This window comes from Camelina sativa, chromosome 4, assembly GCF_030686135.1.
Source record: "Camelina sativa cultivar CO46 ecotype springtype chromosome 4, ASM3068613v1".
NCBI classification, from domain to species: Eukaryota; Viridiplantae; Streptophyta; class Magnoliopsida; order Brassicales; family Brassicaceae; genus Camelina; species Camelina sativa.
In genome coordinates this window covers 32418772-32437259 of record NC_141883.1, presented here as the reverse complement: position 1 = coordinate 32437259, position 18488 = coordinate 32418772, and the positions used below count along the sequence as shown (strand labels likewise).

The 18488-nt window shown below is 36.5% G+C and overlaps 4 protein-coding genes, 1 non-coding gene and 2 pseudogenes across 6 annotated transcripts; 3 read left to right on the top strand and 4 right to left on the bottom strand.

The window, feature by feature from the left end:
• The first annotated feature begins 778 nt into the window (after nt 1-778).
• Nucleotides 779-851, top strand: TRNAE-CUC (transfer RNA glutamic acid (anticodon CUC)). Its single transcript has one exon. It is a non-coding gene; the product is annotated as a tRNA-Glu (tRNA).
• A 2943-nt stretch (nt 852-3794) lies between these two features.
• Nucleotides 3795-5872, top strand: LOC104783243 (AAA-ATPase At2g46620 pseudogene; annotated as a pseudogene). The gene has a single exon (XR_015597770.1). The product of XR_015597770.1 is annotated as an AAA-ATPase At2g46620 pseudogene (transcript).
• Nucleotides 5873-7030: 1158 nt separating this feature from the next.
• Nucleotides 7031-7904, bottom strand: LOC104783242 (calcium-binding protein KIC). The gene has a single exon (XM_010508371.3). The coding sequence runs from the start codon at nt 7537-7539 to the stop codon at nt 7135-7137; it is 405 nt and encodes a 134-aa protein (XP_010506673.1). The 5' UTR covers nt 7540-7904; the 3' UTR covers nt 7031-7134.
• A 327-nt stretch (nt 7905-8231) lies between these two features.
• On the bottom strand, nt 8232-10759 carry LOC104783241 (dof zinc finger protein DOF2.5). The gene is made up of 2 exons (XM_010508370.3): nt 10384-10759; nt 8232-9730 (listed from the first exon to the last, which is right to left on the bottom strand). The coding sequence occupies exons 1-2, from the start codon at nt 10405-10407 to the stop codon at nt 8642-8644; spliced, it is 1113 nt and encodes a 370-aa protein (XP_010506672.1). The 5' UTR covers nt 10408-10759; the 3' UTR covers nt 8232-8641.
• A 1695-nt stretch (nt 10760-12454) lies between these two features.
• Nucleotides 12455-13900, top strand: LOC104783240 (pyridoxine/pyridoxamine 5'-phosphate oxidase 2). The gene is made up of 7 exons (XM_010508369.2): nt 12455-12617; nt 12708-12757; nt 12841-12898; nt 12992-13024; nt 13116-13211; nt 13337-13507; nt 13596-13900. The coding sequence occupies exons 1-7, from the start codon at nt 12528-12530 to the stop codon at nt 13695-13697; spliced, it is 600 nt and encodes a 199-aa protein (XP_010506671.1). The 5' UTR covers nt 12455-12527; the 3' UTR covers nt 13698-13900.
• On the bottom strand, nt 13776-16522 carry LOC104783238 (laccase-6-like). Its single transcript, XM_010508368.3, has 6 exons — nt 16127-16522; nt 15835-15986; nt 15500-15744; nt 15292-15420; nt 14271-15212; nt 13776-14192 (listed from the first exon to the last, which is right to left on the bottom strand). The coding sequence occupies exons 1-6, from the start codon at nt 16388-16390 to the stop codon at nt 14062-14064; spliced, it is 1863 nt and encodes a 620-aa protein (XP_010506670.2). The 5' UTR covers nt 16391-16522; the 3' UTR covers nt 13776-14061.
• Nucleotides 16523-17123: 601 nt separating this feature from the next.
• Nucleotides 17124-18036, bottom strand: LOC147946414 (uncharacterized; annotated as a pseudogene).
• Between the last annotated feature and the right edge of the window lie 452 nt (nt 18037-18488).

The window sequence follows — 18488 nt, the reverse complement described above, 5'->3', positions numbered from 1 at the left end:
TTTCAATTTTACATTTTTGTATCACCTACATATATTTTGCATTTTCTCATAAAAACATTACATATATATATATGTAGTACCGTCAAAATAATAAGAACGAGCTTGAATAATTATTACGAACTTCATAACTTCTTATATTAAGAGAGATGTTCATCTTTTCGTCAATTGATTAATTAAATGTTACTAGAAAAATAATAACCAATGCATGTTATATTAGAATATCAAGATATACATACATTTATATATATATAGTATCTTTTGCATTCGCTTCAACATCAAACTGTGTCCCTTTCTAACAAGTCGATTCACTGACGCAAAAATACTAATTTTAGTAACTAATGAATGTATGAAACTAACGTTTATATTCACCAACGCATCTCCCTATCTCGAAGGGATTTAAAGTTGTGTAAAGGCCCATCATCGTTGGAGTTTGCCTTTTTCAATAATTTAATGTCCTTCAGTGCCCTGCTTCAGCGTAAGCAATTATATCACTCCGTTTTTGTTTATAGCGTAAACTTTCATTAGTTCGCAATATGGACTTATAGTCAACAATATAATTCGGTTTATCCGGTATAATCCTTAAGCCGAGTTGATGAAAGCTGTCGAGAGTATACTTAAATCACAATTCAAATAAATAATAATCAGAAAACTATGCAATGTTACACAATAAAAATAAAAAAAAGACTTGGATAGTTGAAACAAGTATTGAGTGCTTTTAAGTTGGTCAAAGAATTCAATACTAGATTTTATAAAGCTACTTGTAACCATGTTAACAAAATCCGTCGTAGTCTAGCTGGTTAGGATACTCGGCTCTCACCCGAGAGACCCGGGTTCGAGTCCCGGCGACGGAGAACTTTTTTGTTTTTCTATTTTACTATAACAAAACCGGATTCTGGTTCAGTCTGGTTATATATAACCAAGAAAATCTCCAGCCCAGTGGGAAACTCCTCCCCTCTGGGCGTTCCCAAGTATTCGATTTATGCAATCCGTTTATTCGTTACTCTCAGTATTTCTTAATTACTAGTTAAGTCAAAGAAAGACTATTACTCCGTCGTCGTTTGAAACACGTTTTTTTTTCTTCTTTTTGGGTTACAATTTAGTTTTTGTTAGGTTTGTCTCGAATAGTCAAAATTCCCACACACATGGGAATGGTTTAGTCGGATTATATATGTCAAAAACAAAAAAAAATACTAATGAAGTCACTGTACATAATTGTATATTGATTATACACTAATACACACATGCAAAATATGGTAAACTGATCGAAATGCATTTTTTATTTTCTTCCAAACGTGGTGGACTAAAATTTCAAAACAAAAGACCCTCTACATGTAGTAGTTTTTTTTATCCCAAGTCGGATTTGATTCTTTTGAATACATTGTCATATGTATTGTTATAAGTAAAAAAAAAAAGTAACCTAGAATTTGGGTCCAATTCAATTTTCGCTTTGCTTTTGGTTTTTGGATTCTCGTATTATTTATTAGTGTATAAAATAGAATTTCACATGTTTCAGTTTTTGTTTGGACTGAGTTTGCTTTCAACAATATATGTGCGGTTAAATTATTAATGCTTTATTGGTTTGGTTTAGATCAGATCTATTAACCAGCAGGTTGATCAGTTCCAACCTAAAGTATGTATAATTTGGTCATAGGATCATGATGAATGCACATACCGATGACGTTCAGCTGGTACACCTTTACAGGCAAATCGATTGTGCAGAAAATGTAAAGCAAAAGCCGATCAAAAGACTCAAAACTGATAAAAAAAAACGAAATATACAGCGTTTTATAAAGAAAAAAAAGAGAGAAAAGAGTCATCACTTCCATTGAATGTGATTATTGTTAATATTGGACCACCGTGTATGGGTATGGCTAAATTTGAAATTTTCTATGTTAAGAGCCTAAAACATTCAAAGTCCTCTTATGTCCGCCTATACCAATAGTCGTACAACAAAAACATTTATATTATGCTTTTTGTCAATTAACTAATTTATATTAATAATCAGAATAAACATTAAAAATTATGTTTTTAAAAAGGGAAAATGCATGTATAATTCGGTAAGCTATTCTTGTTTGACGAGTCTGCAAATTACAAAAATGGAAAATTATATTTAAGTTCACGTGTCATTTAACTAGTAACTCATTTGTAAGTTAGTTATAAAACGACACATATTTAACTTTGCATGATATTTAGATTCAAAAATACCAAAATTAAGCAAAAAAATCATCCTGGATTCTTTAACCAAACAAAAATAAAGACTTTCATACCTTCACGTTATTAAATGAAATGTTGAAATGGGTTTTTTTATTTTATGTCACGAAAAAAATATAAAATGTTGAATTATTGAACCAAATAACAAAAAACCCAACACATGCAATCCTAAAAAAGGCTACACTTGTCTTAACTTATGGACAACACCCTTGTCCAGTAACTGTAGTCAAATAATTGTGATATTGTCCAAATACGAGTCCCCTTTAAAAGACGGTGTTTTGGTCGGCTACACTCCTTTGTATTAGGCTGATCTTGGGTGCAAAGTGAACCAAATATTATCTAAACGTAAGAAATTAGGTCGTAAAATTTTCAATACATGAGTAACTTTGTGTAATCGATGTGGGATTTTAGCCACTCTCATTCGTCAACGCTAACTATAAAATCCGATGCTCTCGCGACATACCAAAATAAAACTACGAATTGTTGAAAAAGATGTGTACTTTATTCATCGGTGGTTATTAAAACTTAATTAGTCCACATCCAAAACAAAATAGTTTAAGCAAATTTTGCAAAACTGCACAAAGGGTCAGCTATATGATATAGTAGGGATAAATATGCGGCTATTCCGGAAATTAATTTATAATGATAAACTTTCTGTTTCTTTTTGTATAATAGGAAAGAATAATGTTATATTTTTCACAGAAGATGTTAGTTGGTAACGGAGAGCTTTATCTTTTTTGTTTAATCATGAATTATGAACTATACAAAAGATGTCTTTTGATCTAATTGATTCGTAATTTCTTTCTTTTCAGAATACCCTGAAAATCTAAAAAGTATAAGTCTAGTCATTGATATTATAATATTAAACTTTACGAGTTGGTTAACATTTAAAAAACGCTTCAAAATCTCAAAGGTTTACGCCGCTTGATAATATTGATTATACTATTAATTATAATTAACTTAATTTCCTCTTGCACCGACCTCAAATTTAGCTGACAAATTAAAATAAAAAGGTGACAGATAAATTTAGCTTGTTTCTTAAGTGAATTAGCTATAAACTCCTGTCCTTGATACCGATTGTAATTACTAATTAATACATGTGGAATATTCGAGTGATGGAAATAAGAAATTAATTATCTATTGTATCCCCAAAGGAAAGAAAGAAAAAAAAAAAAACCTGTTGCTTTATATCCTCAACGAAGTTGACTTTAAAAGTTTGTCTAGCCACGATACTACTAGTTGAAAACTAAATCAACAACGAAGAATATTTCAGCTGCCGTATCAAATGCAGCATGTATCGTCTTTACCAATTGATCACGCTGTTAATCTTCTTGATGCCTATATATATCCACTCAGTTTTTTTTTTTATATACTATATTTTTTCTTCTCATCTTTCATAATATAAATACATGACTATATAAATTTATTTAAAATAGCACTAAAATATATACGGATATATCCACTTTTTTTTTTATTCATGAATTTTAGATGGTAGTAAATATTTTCTTGATCTCTAATACCTTTTATACGATTTTTGTTTATAAAAAATATAAGAACATAATAAACCACAAAAACAAAAAAAAATAATGTGATTTGATTTTTTTTCTCTTTATTATTATAACGTATGGAGTACTTTAATAAAACAAAATCTTCCAAATCACATCTATGATCTATCAAATAAAACAGTGATTTGAACCTTTCAAACTAGTAATCGCAGTCACAACCAACCCTTTTTGATTGCTCAGTGGCATCGTCCTCGTCACGCCTAACATTTTTATTAGTATTTTTTTATTTATTTATTAACAAATATATTATGATAACCATTCCTCGTCGTCCTTTCCGGCTTTCTCCGAGTGTTCTTATTTCTCTTCTGTATCTCTCCCGTCAAAAGTAAAAATCACTCTTTCTCTTTTGTTTTCACAATTCTCCCGGACATGCCTTTGCTTTCAAACTAGTAATCGCAGTCACAGCCAATGGGGATTCTCTTGGATTCGATTCTCTTGTTACTAGTGGCGGCGTTTGCTCTGTTCTTGGTTAGGGTCGTGTTATTCAAAACAGGATTGATATACATGGTGAAGTTATGGAGGAGGAAGATGATCGACACGTTTCATGTTTACCAATTCTACAAGGTACCTGAGTTCAACGACAACGTACAAGAGAATCAGCTCTACCTCAAAGTCTACGCCTATCTCAATTCCTTAAGCTCTATCGAAAACTCCGATTTCACCAACCTTTTCACCGGTAAAAAGACTAACGAAATCATCCTCCGTTTAGATCGGAAACAAGTCGTTGGCGACGAGTTCCTCGGCGCTAGAGTCTCTTGGATCAACGGCCAAGACGAAGACGGAGTCAGAAACTTCGTTTTGAAGATTCGTAAAGCTGATAAAAGAAGGATCCTAGGTTCTTATCTCCACCATATACATACTGTATCTGACGAGCTTGAACAGAGGAACACAGAGCTCAAGCTATTCATGAACGTCGATGATGATCATCAGAACGGACGGTGGAGATCGATTCCGTTTGATCATCCTTGCACCTTCGAAAACATCGCAATGGAAACGGATCTGAAGAACAAAGTCAAATCCGATCTCGAATCATTCCTCAAAGGTAAACAGTACTACAACCGTCTCGGCCGTGTTTGGAAACGGAGTTACCTTTTATACGGACCTTCCGGCACCGGTAAATCAAGCTTCGTCGCGGCGATGGCTAATTTCTTGGATTACGATGTTTACGATATAGATCTCTCCAAAGTTGTGGATGACTCCGATCTCAAGATGCTTCTATTACAAACCAGAGGCAAATCTGTGATCGTCATCGAGGATCTCGATCGGTACCTCTCCGCGACGAAATCAACGGCTGTGAGTTTATCTGGGATTTTGAATTTTACCGATAGTATTTTGAGTTCTTGCGCCGCCGATGAACGGATCATGGTGTTTACCATGACTGGGAAAGAGTTAATTGACCCGGCTATGCTTAGACCGGGTCGGGTTGACGTTCATATCCATTTCCCGTTATGTGATTTCACGGCGTTTAAAACGCTGGCTAATAACTACTTGGGTGTTAAAGACCATAAGCTCTTCTCTCAAGTCGAAGGAATATTCCAAAACGGTGCGTCTTTGAGCCCCGCCGAGATCGGTGAGTTGATGATCGCGAATCGTAACTCGCCGACTCGTGCTTTGAAGTATGTTATTAACGCTTTGCAGACTGATGGGGATAGGAGAGGAACTGGACGGCGTTTGCTGTTAGAGAGCGGTTCGAGAAGAGCGACGACGGAGGAAGTCTCTGAAAATATGAGTGGTTTGCTTTGCGGCGGTGGAGGAGGAGGGAGTTCGCCGGCGGTGAAGGAGTTTAGGAAGCTGTATGGGTTGTTGAGGATTAAAAGTAGTAGGAAATCTGGATCGTTCGATGTGGCTCGAGAGATGAGGGACGGCTAGTGATTAAAAAAAGATTTTAACGAGTCAGCAGCCACGTGGGTTGATTTAATTGGTTGAAAGAGTCTGGACAAAAAGCGCAGACTAGAGAGGAATGTTGTTTACTTTTGTTTATTTTTTTGGTTGGGGGGGTTTCTTTAGTTTTATTATGTACATAAAATTTTATAAGGTTATGCTTTTTTTTTTTTTTTTGCTACCATGGAAAATGAAAAGCTAACAGATTCTGGATCTTGTGAATGGACATTTTTGGATCGTTTTAAAAAAAAAAATCACACAACGTGATGCCGATTGATAATTGTAGTGAAATAAAATGTGTCCTAGATGAGCGAAATATATCAAACGGTAATGGTGACAGCGTCAATAAGACAATAACACGCTTTAGTTCATTGTGTTAACTTATAGGATTATGTTACTAAAGACAGCTCTTCGTCGAGCATCGTCGTCTAGGGTTTATTTTGCTCGTTGCCTCCTCAGATACGTCAAGAGACCGTGAGTGTGTTAGCGATTGCGTTTAAGAGAGGAGTTTCTTGTATTGAAGTGTTTGTTTTGTCGTAGGAGCTTTCTCCAAAGGAGCCAATGAGTGTTTCCTCTTTTCCTGGGATTGCCAACTTCTTCCTGCAAATAGCTTCCCACGTTAGCTATCAATCATTCAGAATTGAACAAAAAATTGGATTTTATTTACTACTCCTCTACATCTTATTTATGTACACAAGCAGCCTTCACAATGATGCAGGTCTTTTATATTTATTTAGTTTTTCTTTTTTGGTCTTTCTCTAGGTGAAATAAGTGTCTTCTGGTTGACTAACTCTTGTTCTGTCTAGGCTGAAACAGAGTGTCAAGTTATGTGCTCTGCCTAACTAACTGCCTTGTCTTATCTTGTGTTTTTATTTTCTCGTAGGACTCGTGTTACTCTTTAACTTGTCATCAACTTTGACCCTGTTCGCACAAGAGAGCGCCATACGGAGAGACACTTTGAGCCATCCATATGATAAAGTTTTCAATGTTCGCATTAGGCGCAATTTTGCTTTTATTCAATACGCAACTAATGAAGATGCAACCAAAGCCCTTGACTCTACTCAAAACAGGTAAACACACACTTAGTTAGTACCTTAGGATAGGGTACTCATCCCTTACATGTGTTTCCTCTCTTGGCAGCAAAATATAGGATAGGGTTGTTTCTGTTGAATATGCATTGAGGGATGATGATGAAAGAGAAGATAGCTATGCGGCTAGTCCAAGAAGGAGATCTTTTAGTACGAGTCTTCACCACTTATGACTTGAATCGTATGGGCTACATGTGGTGTAGTAGAAGTATTATTAGCTTTTTCTAATGATCGACAATCATCTCTTTTGGAATTCAATGTTTGGATTCCGTCAAATCATTTAAGTTTTTCATGATCAAGAGAGCTTTTCCATTTGTATTCAGAAACATTTTACAAGTTTTTCTTAAGAAGGAATGAGAATACACAAGAAAATAGGATGGAATGGATGATCAAGGCAGAGAAGAGTGACTGTGGTTAGAGAGTTCTTGGGTGAGTGCTTTCTCCAGCCAAGTTTGTGCATCTTCCATCATCTCGGGGCTTAACCGAACCATGAGAACGCAGAATTCGGTTTGGTTAAGAGCACCATCTCCATCTAGGTCACCTTCTCTAACCATTCCTTCAGCTTCTTCCTTGCTCATACCTTGAATCCCAAGTATCCCTGAGTTTCGTCTTAGAGACTCGGCTGTGATGAGATCTCTCTGTGGATCCGCAAGCAAACTGAAACCTTTGCATAACTCTGATACAAAGTCTTCAACATCCATCTTCTCAGCCATAACCGGTAACATATCTTCGTATAGGGTTTCCATCTTCGTGGTAGTTTCTTCTAGTATCATGGATTTCTCGGTTGGTTCCATTTAGAGGAAGATAACGAGATGATGATAGACAAAGAGAGAGAGAGAGAGAAGAGATTTTGGTGAAGTAATTTGATTAGTCCAATGGAATATATAAGTGAGTGGCGTATCTGTTCCGATCTAGTGATTGTCACGTTCGAACCTAATCTTTGTGGTCTTAAAACTATCTCTTGAATCATAGCCGTTGGAAATCTGAGAGTTGAAATAACGAACGGCTGTGTATCATTCCAAGATTAATGCGATTCCGTGAGTACGGAAGCAGGTGATTGTTAGGTGGTTTCGTGGAAAGTTCTAATGGGCCGTGAATACGACGCATTCCCACTCCATATATCACATTATTATCCAAAAGGTAAGCTTCGGAGAAGTTTCGTTTTCTTGATTTCTTGTGCCGTATCTTTCGATTTTTTGTTTGTTTGTTATCAATGCAATTTCGAATTCTCTCTACAATAACAACGACAAGAAAATATCTCTTTCTCCGTCCAAACTCCAAACTTAAACTGAATTGACGTAACGGTAATTTTTTTGTCTAGATTTGAGATTGACTATTATTTGGTTAAAAAAAATGAATTCAAGTATAAAAGATTATTAATAGGTTTTATGCATGAGTTTGAAAAAAACAATACTTTATTGTATAGGATAAGTTAGTTATTATTAATCTCCTAAGCATTCGATTTAAAGAGTACATCACACTAACGTTTCTAAATCGAGAATTTATATATGAATAAAATCTTTTACGAAAACACTTGTAGAGTTTATACGTACAGTTAGAAGAAGCGGTGAATACTTGGTTACATTACATCCCATGTAACAACACTCGCGAGATTCGTATTCACATATTCTTCTACCCATACACAAACGCCCTGATTTATATCGACAAACCAAAATGAAAAACCAACCCAAAATACCATCAAACCCCAACTATAAAAACATTTAGAAAATAAATATTTGATTTTAACAAAAACCCCAAAAAGAAAGGAGAATAAAAAAGACTATGTTGTGTTAGCTAAGTTCTGACAACTTTAACTAAAGTAACCCATGTGAGGCAAAAGATCATGAAAGAGAATTAGAAAGCTAATTTCACAGTCTCCTTTTTGATCATTTTGCTTCACCATGAAGATCCTCCTCCTGCTGTACTGAACATCCCACTCCAATATCCATTACTAGGACTTGAGTTATTATTATTGTTTCCATGACTCTTCTGTTGTTGATTATCATCATGATCAACTTCTTGTGTTATGCTTGATGAAAGCTCCTTCATTTGATCCCCAAATGGAAACAAAACTCTACCTTGATGATGATTATTGTGAGCTTCGGACCTATTGTTGTTGTTGTGTCCAAGCCCATGTTGATCGGTAGAGAAGGAGAGATTACTTGGCTTGTAGTCTACCATTGTTGGAAACCCTGAAGAAGTGTAAAGCACAGTGTTTGAATCCATCATTGGACCGGGAGGCATGAATGAGTTAATCCCTGATCTTGAAGAAACATTAACTCCGGTTCTTAAAAGCTCAAGAGCTGAAGCAGGAGACGAGGAGCCATAGAGAGAAGAAGATGACGAAGGCTGCTGATGAGTTATGTTACCATTTCCCTCCATCTTCGGCATCTGAAGAAACTGAGACATATGAACATGATGATGATGATGATGTTGATCTTGCATGACAGGGAAAGACAACAAGTTGAGATCTTGCGATGACCCTTTTGATTTATTAGGGATTTGGTTGGAGAAGAGAATTGGTGGGTTTAGATCTGGAAGTGTTGTGGTCAAACCAAGTGAAGATGGTATCGTCTGAAGGATGTTTGATGATGAAGAAGAAGATGATCTCTTGTTCTTTCTTGAGCTTCCTCCCACAGGAACATTCCTAAGAGACCCACCTTCGGTCCAATACCTTCGACAACCTTTGCAGAAGTATCTTGGTTGTGTGAGGCTATAGTTGTTGTAGTAACAAAACTTTGTGTTGGTTGAGTTACACCTTGGACAATTAATTTTCTCTTGTGGTCTTGCTTTCCTCTCCGCCACAACCGCCGTGTTGTTATTGTTGTTGCTTACGCCGGAGACGGTGGTTCCAGCGGCTGAGACGCCGTTCGATGTGAGAATGGCGTTTGGCCTTGCATTGGATGCTGTGTTTGATTGATGTGTACTGTTGTTAGGAATCATGATCTGATCCATCGGTTTTACGTTCATCATTTCTTGAAAACCCTAGAAAATGATTTTTAGATAGTTAATTAGAGCTTAATTTGAAACCCTGTATAGACCATACGGACTCATAAGTTAAAAATAAGCTAATTAAGACATTAAACATATGATTAATTCGCAATATGCTTTGCAATTCTAAGCACTAATTAAAGAGATACATGAAACATGCACATTAGATTTTTCCTTATTTGATATCTATATAACTATATGTACATATAGGGTTTGGTGGAAAAAGGAAAAGAGATGAACACCAAGAACAAAGGGTAAATAACAAATCATGACTTTCTTTCAATATCTCTATTAGTTTCTCAAAATATAATTAATGATTAACCACATGAAAAGGCTGAGAAAAAAGTGTTGTGAGCTGCCTATAATATATCACTAATTTTTTCTTTCCGACCTCGAAACCTACAAAAATAATAATTTTCCCATGCAAATTTTTCATTGAAATATATGGGTAAAAAATCTTAAATACACATATCTCTATTCTCCATAACCACAAACACATGACCATGATGATATTCATCTAAGTATGAAATCTTTCACGGATCATGAAGTAGGCTAAGAGAAAGAAAAGAGAGGAAAAGGAGGAAGTAGTTAATAAGAAGAAGAAGAAGAAACAAAAGAGAAGAGTCAAAGGAAGATCTTTTAAGCACCTGTGTCCACTTCGTAGCGTCCATGACTTCCGACAAAGAGAAAGCCAGAGAGAGAGAGAGATATGTGTGTGTGGGTTTTGAGTAAAGGCCAAAGAGAAGAATGTTTTTTGAGAACTTTTTTTTTTTTTTCCCTTTACTTTGTTTGTGAGTGATGGCTCTTCTATGCGTTGCCTTTCACTTTATGGATGATGAAAAAAGAGCCAGCGAAGAAGACGGAGAAGAGAAGAACCCAAATTTTAACTTATTATCTAAGAGAATATAGCTATACATATATAACTAAGATGTGTTTTGAGTAGAATAATTCAGTTCTATTAAAACTATATATAGTTTAAATATGATTCATTGAATAGAAAGAATTTTTTTTGTTTATGCCATTACGATTATCATGATGAAAAAATGTTTGATTTAGAGATTACATTATGATTTGTAATTTCATAATTTCGTCCGTCTAATTCGGGAGAAAACTATGGATTAAACTTTTTTAAAATTTTCGGTTATAAAAAAGATTAAAAGTAGGAAAAAAAGAAAAAGTTGGGTTCGTTGATTTTGACTAGTGATGATGTCTCGTGACCGCTCTCTCTTGCTAGCTCTTTCTGGTCCCTCTTAAAAAAAAATATACTTTTCTAAGAGAAAAAAATCGTGTGTAAGGAATTATGTCCTCTTGCTAAAATAATATATTTGTGAAGGGATATAAAACTCTTTGTGTGTGTATCATAATGCATAGTGTGAGTGGAACTATGAGTTGTAAGCTATTTCTCGGCCTCCCATTTTGTGATTGGATACTATTTGTTGGCCATATGGTCCATCAAATCGCCTAGCTGCATTTTTAAAATCCCAATACCATACCTATATGTATATACACCACATGTCTTGCGTACATGTGAATTACTGGCTTTGACACCTAAATTTAGCTCGACTTTAAAACTTTACTATATCAATATACAGTACGATCTCCATTTTGTGTAAGTAACCGATGAGATTCGTCAATGGTTGAAATACAACTTTGTCATTCTATAGTTCATTTGTTTTTAATGATTACGACATAACACATAATGTTACCAAACAACACCAATATCTAGTTACATGTATGTCTATTCTGTCAAACAATCTTAGCTTTTTTCAGGCGTCATTACATCATACATATCTAAAGTTAAATATGATTTTAATTAAAAGTGATCATAAAGATTATAACATGATCTTATAATGAAAAGTATATACTGTGAAATATAAAGTATGTGTACACGGAAAAATTCATGAGAGGTATCATAATAAAACCGTGTGAACCGTCTAGGTGAGTAGATGATTCTACATGAGTTATATATAAAGCAAAAAACAACCTAATGCCTAATAGTATACTGTATGCTTGCTTTATCGTAATGAATGAATTTGACCCCTTTATAATCAATTCATAAATTCATTTTGGCAATCGCTACAATAATACAAACGAATAATAATATAATAAACGAAAAAGAAATCTAAGTTAACAAATAAAATACTAAACAAGATTGCATCTATTTGGAATTTTCGAGGAGGAGAATTTTGAAAAAGAGGACGAGGGAGAGAAGAAGAGATGAATGAAGAAGAGAAGACCGACAGGAAGCGACAAAAAGGAGGTGGATCTGGGTCCCACACTTCGTGGCGTGATTAAGATTTTTCCTTTTTCTTACAAATATTTACAACTAATAATAATAAATCTTAGAGACTGTTCTAGTTTTTTTTTTTTTTTTTTTTTTTTAATTTTCTTTGTTGATGTTGACATCTGTCTTCTCTTACCCAACAACACCTTCCCCCACCCAATGAAAATATCTCTATCTCTATCTATTCGTGTCGTTTCACTGTTTCAGCTTTCCCTTGCCTGCCGTTTTGCTTTAACGACTTGCCAATTGCCACTTGTCCCTTCCTAAGTCGGTTAGCAGTGTATTTTGTTTTCTTTCTCTTCTAGTTATGTTGAGTTTTAAAAAATAGTGTGATAGGCCCGATAACAGTTATGGCCCGATAACAATTGTGGCCCGATAAAAATTGTGGCCCAATAGGCCCGATACAATCAACTAGCTAATCCGACACCGTTTTTGCAGTGACGGTGATTATCTAACATGGAAAAGGTCGGAACTCGGGAGTAAGTGAAGAAGAAGAAGAAGAAGAAGATGGGAACAAGTGTAGCGCCATGGAAGCAGCTGCTCTTTAGTGCAATTGAGTCTAATTCTCATCTAAGCCACTCTTCTTACCTTCAGCTCGTATGTGTCTTTTTTAATTCTTCTTCTTGAATTTCTCATCAAGGCGATGTTGTTCATATATTGATATTTTTGTGTATGTGTGTGTTTCAGGCGACGATTGGTTTAAACGGACGGCCTTCGAATCGTACTGTTGTATTCAGGTGATTACGAATGCGTGATTTTTCTCCGTTTAATTGTGTTTCGATTTTGTTCAGGTAGTGAACATTTTTGTTGTCTTTGGTAGGGGATTTGAAGAGAACAGTGATAGAATTCAAATCAACACCGATCTTCGTAGTCGTAAGGTCTTACAAATTTTCCCAAAAAAGCTAACTTGCAGATTCTTCTTATAAAGCTCTCTCTTTGATCCTGTATAATTACTGCATTTTTGTTTGCAGATTGAAGAGCTTAAGCATTGTCCCTTTTCTGAGGTAAAACAGTTTCTTTAAAGGTCGGATTGGATTATACTTTGCCAAACCACGCGTTGGTTCTTACTATGGTGGTTGTTTTTGTTTTCACAAGATATGTTGGTATTTCTCGGATACTTGGGAGCAATTCCGAATCAATGGAAGAGTTGAGGTTATTGATGCTTCGAATCCTGACCAGACTAAGCTTCAGGTTGGATTTACATCTTTAAACCTTTATACTAAAGTGTGATTATTTAGTACTGTCTTGGAAAGGAAGAGACATTTTTTTTTTGGTGTTTTATCGTTTTGATTTTTGTTGCTTGATGTGTTATATAGCAAAGAGAGAAAGCTTGGTTTGCTAATTCCTTAAGGTCAAGGCTTATCTACATCTGTCCTACTCCCGGTAGTCCTTACAACAACTCTGAGCAACCAAACCAAGAAGTTAAATTAGATCCCTCAAGTGGTCCAGTTCCTGAGTATTGCCTGCTCCTTCTAGAGCCAGAAAAGGTCTTTTTTTTTGTTTGAAACTTTCTTTCTTGAGTTGTCCCCTACGTAGAAAGCAGGTTTTTCATGAATGATTTACCCTTAATGACAGATTGATTACTTGAATCTGAAAAGCAATCAGAGGCTTTTGTTTTCGTCCATGGCTAGTGGAACTGGAGAGAAGTGCTGGACTTCAGAAAAGGTTAACCCATAATTAACTTTTTATCTCCGAGAGGGTGATTCAAGAATTTCTTATTTCTGTGTTCTGGATTTCCCTTATGTCATACGCCTGTTTGTAGCTATTCATAATACTTTTACTTTTTACTCTTGGCTTTCGAACGTGTGACAATCTTTGTTTTTTTTGGGTTAGATCATATTAAAATATCTGAATAAAAGAATCTGAATCTTTTTCGTCTATACCGTAGTCTCTATCCCTTTGAATGAAATTTCATATGCTTTAGAATAATGAATAAGAGAAAGGCAAATAGAAGCGTGTAGTTCTCTTTCTGTGCTTGTTACCTAAAAAAATCTTCCTCTGGAAACTTGTTCCCTGTCACCATTTGTTAATATCTATTAAGCTAGCACTTTGGTAGATCGGGAGGAGGATGAGGCAGACTCTCCTGCACCTTCTTGCCATTTTTCACTATAAACATCGTGCTCATTCCCCATGTTTGATGGATGTCGAAATGACAATGCAATAACCAGAGCCCTGTTCATTATAAAAGGAAGAATTTATCAGTAAATGTCATGTGTATTGTGATGTAAGGAGTTTTGTGAAAAAGAATACCTGGATTGTTGGCAACAAAGCGTATTGCGGCCCATCCTCCTACTGGGACTCCAATTGTGTTCAAGCATGGAGGATCCTCCAGGTTAAATTGTGCTGTTTGTTCATCATAGTTACCTGTGCCATAGCCAATAACATAAAAGCTGTGTCCATGAAGATGAATTGGATGATTTTCTGTCGTGAGTGTGCCAGTATTCTGGAAGATGATTTGTATCCTGCTCCCATACTCGAAAACTATTGCTCTGGTCCCATTTGCAGCCTGCGTGTCATTGGCTATGTCATTGGGTGCCCCACTGACAAAGTCATAGGATTTTTCAGGCGTGGTTGGGAAATCTAAAGTGAAGTAACCTTCCAGTTGCTTGTAGTAAGCTTCCAAGATCGAGACTTTAGGTTCGACGAAGCTGATGTTGTTCATTGAAGCTGCTAGTCTTCCTTTTCTGGGACCTTGGCACTTGTTGTTTGGATCTTCAGAGTTACACTTGTTTACATTTATTCCGATTGTGATGAAGAGATGAGCGTCAATATTTCTTGGAACATCAACTACATTTAGACTTCTGAGCCCATCCATGACAGTCTTAACAGCAATGTTGTCATTAAAAACAGGTAACTTGCCTGGTACTGTTGCACTGTTTTGCAATGCACCAATGTATTGGAAAGTAGCTATCGCTGATGTGTTTTGAAACTTTACGTTCTTTGCAGACTCGTACGGACCCATGGCGATGGAGTATCTCCCAACGGCTTGATCAGCTGTGACAAGAACGTTCATTGTCTGTCCTGGTACAAGCATCACACGCTCTGTTGCAAATGGTTTGGTGTATTCGCCGTCTACCTCCACTATGGTCAATTTGTGATTAGCTATGGTGAAGAAGGTCTCCATGTTAATGCCAGCATTTATCAGCCTTAGTAGGTACGTCTTCCTTGGCACTATCTTAATCTTATAAACATCTGAAATATAAAGATATAAACATCCATGATCTGTTTTCTCCATTTATACCAATCATACCATTTTTCATCTGATATTTACCATTAGAGGAGCAATTGTAGTTAGGTCCTGGTTGACCATTAATTGTGAATGCATCTGCTGGAGGAGGAGGTCCTCCACTCTCCAGTACATTTTGTTCCAGTTCCACCACGTTCTTAAGCCAATACTCTCCTAGATTTATCAGGAGAAAAACAAATTCAGTGAAACCAGTTAGTGAAATAGACTTGACTTTATTAAGAATAAAGATTACCTAAGAGAACTGTATGCTCGTTGAAGGGTTTCATGAATGGGTAAGGAACAGATGCTTTAGGATATACAATAAGCGGACCATATACTGTAGCCCTAAGCCAAGAAAAGTGTGCATGCCATAAAAAGGTGCCCTTTTGTTGTGCAACTGTGAAGTTGTATGTGAAACTTTGTCCACTCTTAATTGGACATTGTGTGATATAAGATGGACCATCATACCAACATGATAGCTTTTGCTTAATACCATGCCTGCGTATAATAGAAATACGTTTGTTAGTCTAGACTTCTTCTTATGAGCATTTATATTTTACGTACACGTGTATATGCCTATTGACATACCAATGGATTGTGGTATTGTAGGGGGTCATGTTGATGACTTTAACGACAATTCTGTCATCTTCATGAGCGGATATCTCAGGGCCAGGGAATTTCCCGTTGACTGTTACAATCTCTTTTGTTTGACATAGCCTGGTGAGTCTTATTGTTTGTACCTGTTAGAAAATTCAGTGACACAACAGACCTCTGTTTAGAATTTGAATACAGTGAAGATAGACAAAAAAACATGCATGTGTTCCATGTTGATTCTAAATTTCTATTTTGAATATTTTGGTAACATTTACGTTGCTGATACCTTGAATTGGTAGAACCTAGTTGCAGCGCCAACCCTGCCAAGATTCATTACTTGAAGAGTGAACAAGAAAAAGCTAAGCCGGAACAAGGACGAGACAGCTGAATTGGTCATCTTGCATGGAAAGAGACGAGGAGATTTGAGGTTGAAAGGTACTGATAGATTTATGCCACTGATTTTATAGTGTTCCAAGGGGAAAGTTAGGAAATATAATATATAGTGACGAAAAAGAGTTTCATGATTTGAGAGAGTTGGGAACAGAGACATAAGTGATTATAAGGTGTTGGGAAGGCGTGACTTGTTTCTTGACCCCAGCGTGAGATTGAAGGCAACACACGAGTTACTCTAAAAGGGTTTAAAAAGGAGAAATATACTCTTAATTAGTGTCTGTTCTTTGATTTTGAATCAGGAAAAGCTTTATGCATTATGATGCAGGATCTTCTACCAAACTAGTGAAACTGCTGACTGATCAGGACCAACCCAGTTTTCACCAAGACTACTTTCTTCGTCAAGCTTTAGTGGAACCGACCTGGTGACTATTTCTTTTGACCTGTCGTTTATTTACCGGAAACCATACGAGTTTTGGGATTAGCCGGAATAAGTGAGAGGTGCATGATTTAGCATCATTAGAGAGTGTTTAGTAGGGTCGTGTTGGTATGTTAAGAGTGTTAAAAGAAATAAGAAAGAGTAAGAAGGGATCAAGTTTCTTGGTCGGAAGTTTGAATGGTCTTAACTCTTTATTGGTCGTGTCATCATCAAAGTTCGTGCACGCCTTAACTTGCCAAATACTCATCTTATTTGTTTTTTTTATAGATTGGAACGTGATGATTGTTTCGAATTTTGACCTACTCATTTTTTTTTTTTTGCTAAATCGTTAATATGATATATACGAAAGATTCGGTATTACAAATGATATAAGACGTGCAGATTGGTCCTTGACAAAAAAAATAAAAACAAGGATCAACTAAGATTCAAACTCAGAAGCACAAATTTTGATCTCTTATTTGAACCACAATGTGAAGAGATTCCTAAACTTCCTCCTTCCCTTACGGGCATCAATAGTGTTTATGATTTGGCGGTCAATATCCTTGAAGAGATTGAGCGGCGGTATGGTTGTATGGTTGTGAACGCGATTGTTCCTCTCTCTCCATACAGTATAGACTATTGTCTGAGTTAAGAGTAGTCGAAGGGTGGATGGTGAAGTAGGACTTCTCCCTTTTGCCCAAGATAGGAGTGAACTCCAAGTGGAGAAATGAGAGCTTTGCTGACTTAGTCTTTGCAGACCCAATGTCCAAATAGCTTGGGTGAACGTGCAGTGAAGGAACAAATGATCTCTAGTCTCTGCAGCTGCAGAACAGAGGGAGCAGGTGTCCGAAACTTGTAAACCCCAAGAAACAAGTCTTGCCATCGTTGGAAGCCTATCCAGGTTTGTCATCCAGAAATTGAAGGCATGTTTAGGCGTTGATCCTTTGAACCACACGAGCTCTGCCCAATCTTTCTCTACATCTCGTGGTCTTAAGACCTCCCAGGTTTTGCTAGCAGAGAATTCTTGAGTTGATTGTCCATCTATCACCCACTCATAGGAGTCTTCTAGTGTAGAGTGACTTGGTAGATCAATAGTCGATAGATAGATTTGCAGAGAAACATCAAAATCTGAGCGTGGGTTTGCAAGTAACCAACCCTCCATGTTACATGCATCTCGAACTCTTGAGTTCAGAGGAATTCTCAGTCAGTGAGGACCCTCTGCACCTAAACAATCAATTAAGGGACCCAAAGGTGTCCAATTATCAAACCAGAACCAAGCCGTTGAACCGTTTCCAATGTTGCAAGAGATGAAACGTTTTGCAAAGCTTCTAAGCTTAAGTAAAGCTTTCCAGCCAAGAGTCATTCTGCTTTTCTTTGATCTCCCAGAAACTGCCGGCATCGAGCCTATGGTGATGGTGCTGCCAAGCCACCCAAAGAGACCCGCTGTTTGAGAAAAGCAACCAAACTAACCTCAGGCATAGAGTGGTGTTCCAAACAGAGAATCTTCGCATTCCTAACCCTCCTTCTTTCTTTGGTAGACAAATTGTAGACCAAGCAACTTTTGCTTTGCTGTGGTTTTCAATATTACCTGACCATATGAACCTTTGGCAAAGTGATTCAATTTCCTTATGCAGTTTTTGGGAAGCATGAAGGTTGAAATCCAAAAATTTATTGTCGCATAGATGATTAATGAAAGCAGTTGGGCTCTTCCCGCAAAGGAAAGAGATTTTACTGCCCAAACTTTGAACTTTGAAGCGAGCTTATCCAGAAGGGGAGAATATTTTTCATACTCAAATGCGTTGGGCTCCCTACTCATATTTTTCATACTCAAATGCGTTGC

Coding starts and splice junctions, on each gene's coding strand:
- LOC104783240 (XM_010508369.2), top strand. CDS start 12,528: ATGGGAACAAGTGTAGCGCCATGGAAGCAGCTGCTCTTTAGTGCAATT. Junction 12,618..12,707: donor ACTCTTCTTACCTTCAGCTC/GTATGTGTCTTT, acceptor TGTGTGTTTCAG/GCGACGATTGGTTTAAACGG. Junction 13,508..13,595: donor TCCTTCTAGAGCCAGAAAAG/GTCTTTTTTTTT, acceptor CCTTAATGACAG/ATTGATTACTTGAATCTGAA.
- LOC104783241 (XM_010508370.3), bottom strand. CDS start 10,407: ATGGACGCTACGAAGTGGACACAG. Junction 9,731..10,383: donor ACGCTACGAAGTGGACACAG/GTGCTTAAAAGA, acceptor ATCATTTTCTAG/GGTTTTCAAGAAATGATGAA.
- LOC104783238 (XM_010508368.3), bottom strand. CDS start 16,390: ATGTCTCTGTTCCCAACTCTCTCAAATCATGAAACTCTTTTTCGTCAC. Junction 15,213..15,291: donor CTACAATTGCTCCTCTAATG/GTAAATATCAGA, acceptor TTTATATTTCAG/ATGTTTATAAGATTAAGATA. Junction 14,193..14,270: donor CTTTGTTGCCAACAATCCAG/GTATTCTTTTTC, acceptor TATAATGAACAG/GGCTCTGGTTATTGCATTGT.
- LOC104783242 (XM_010508371.3), bottom strand. CDS start 7,539: ATGGAACCAACCGAGAAATCCATGATACTAGAAGAAACTACCACGAAG.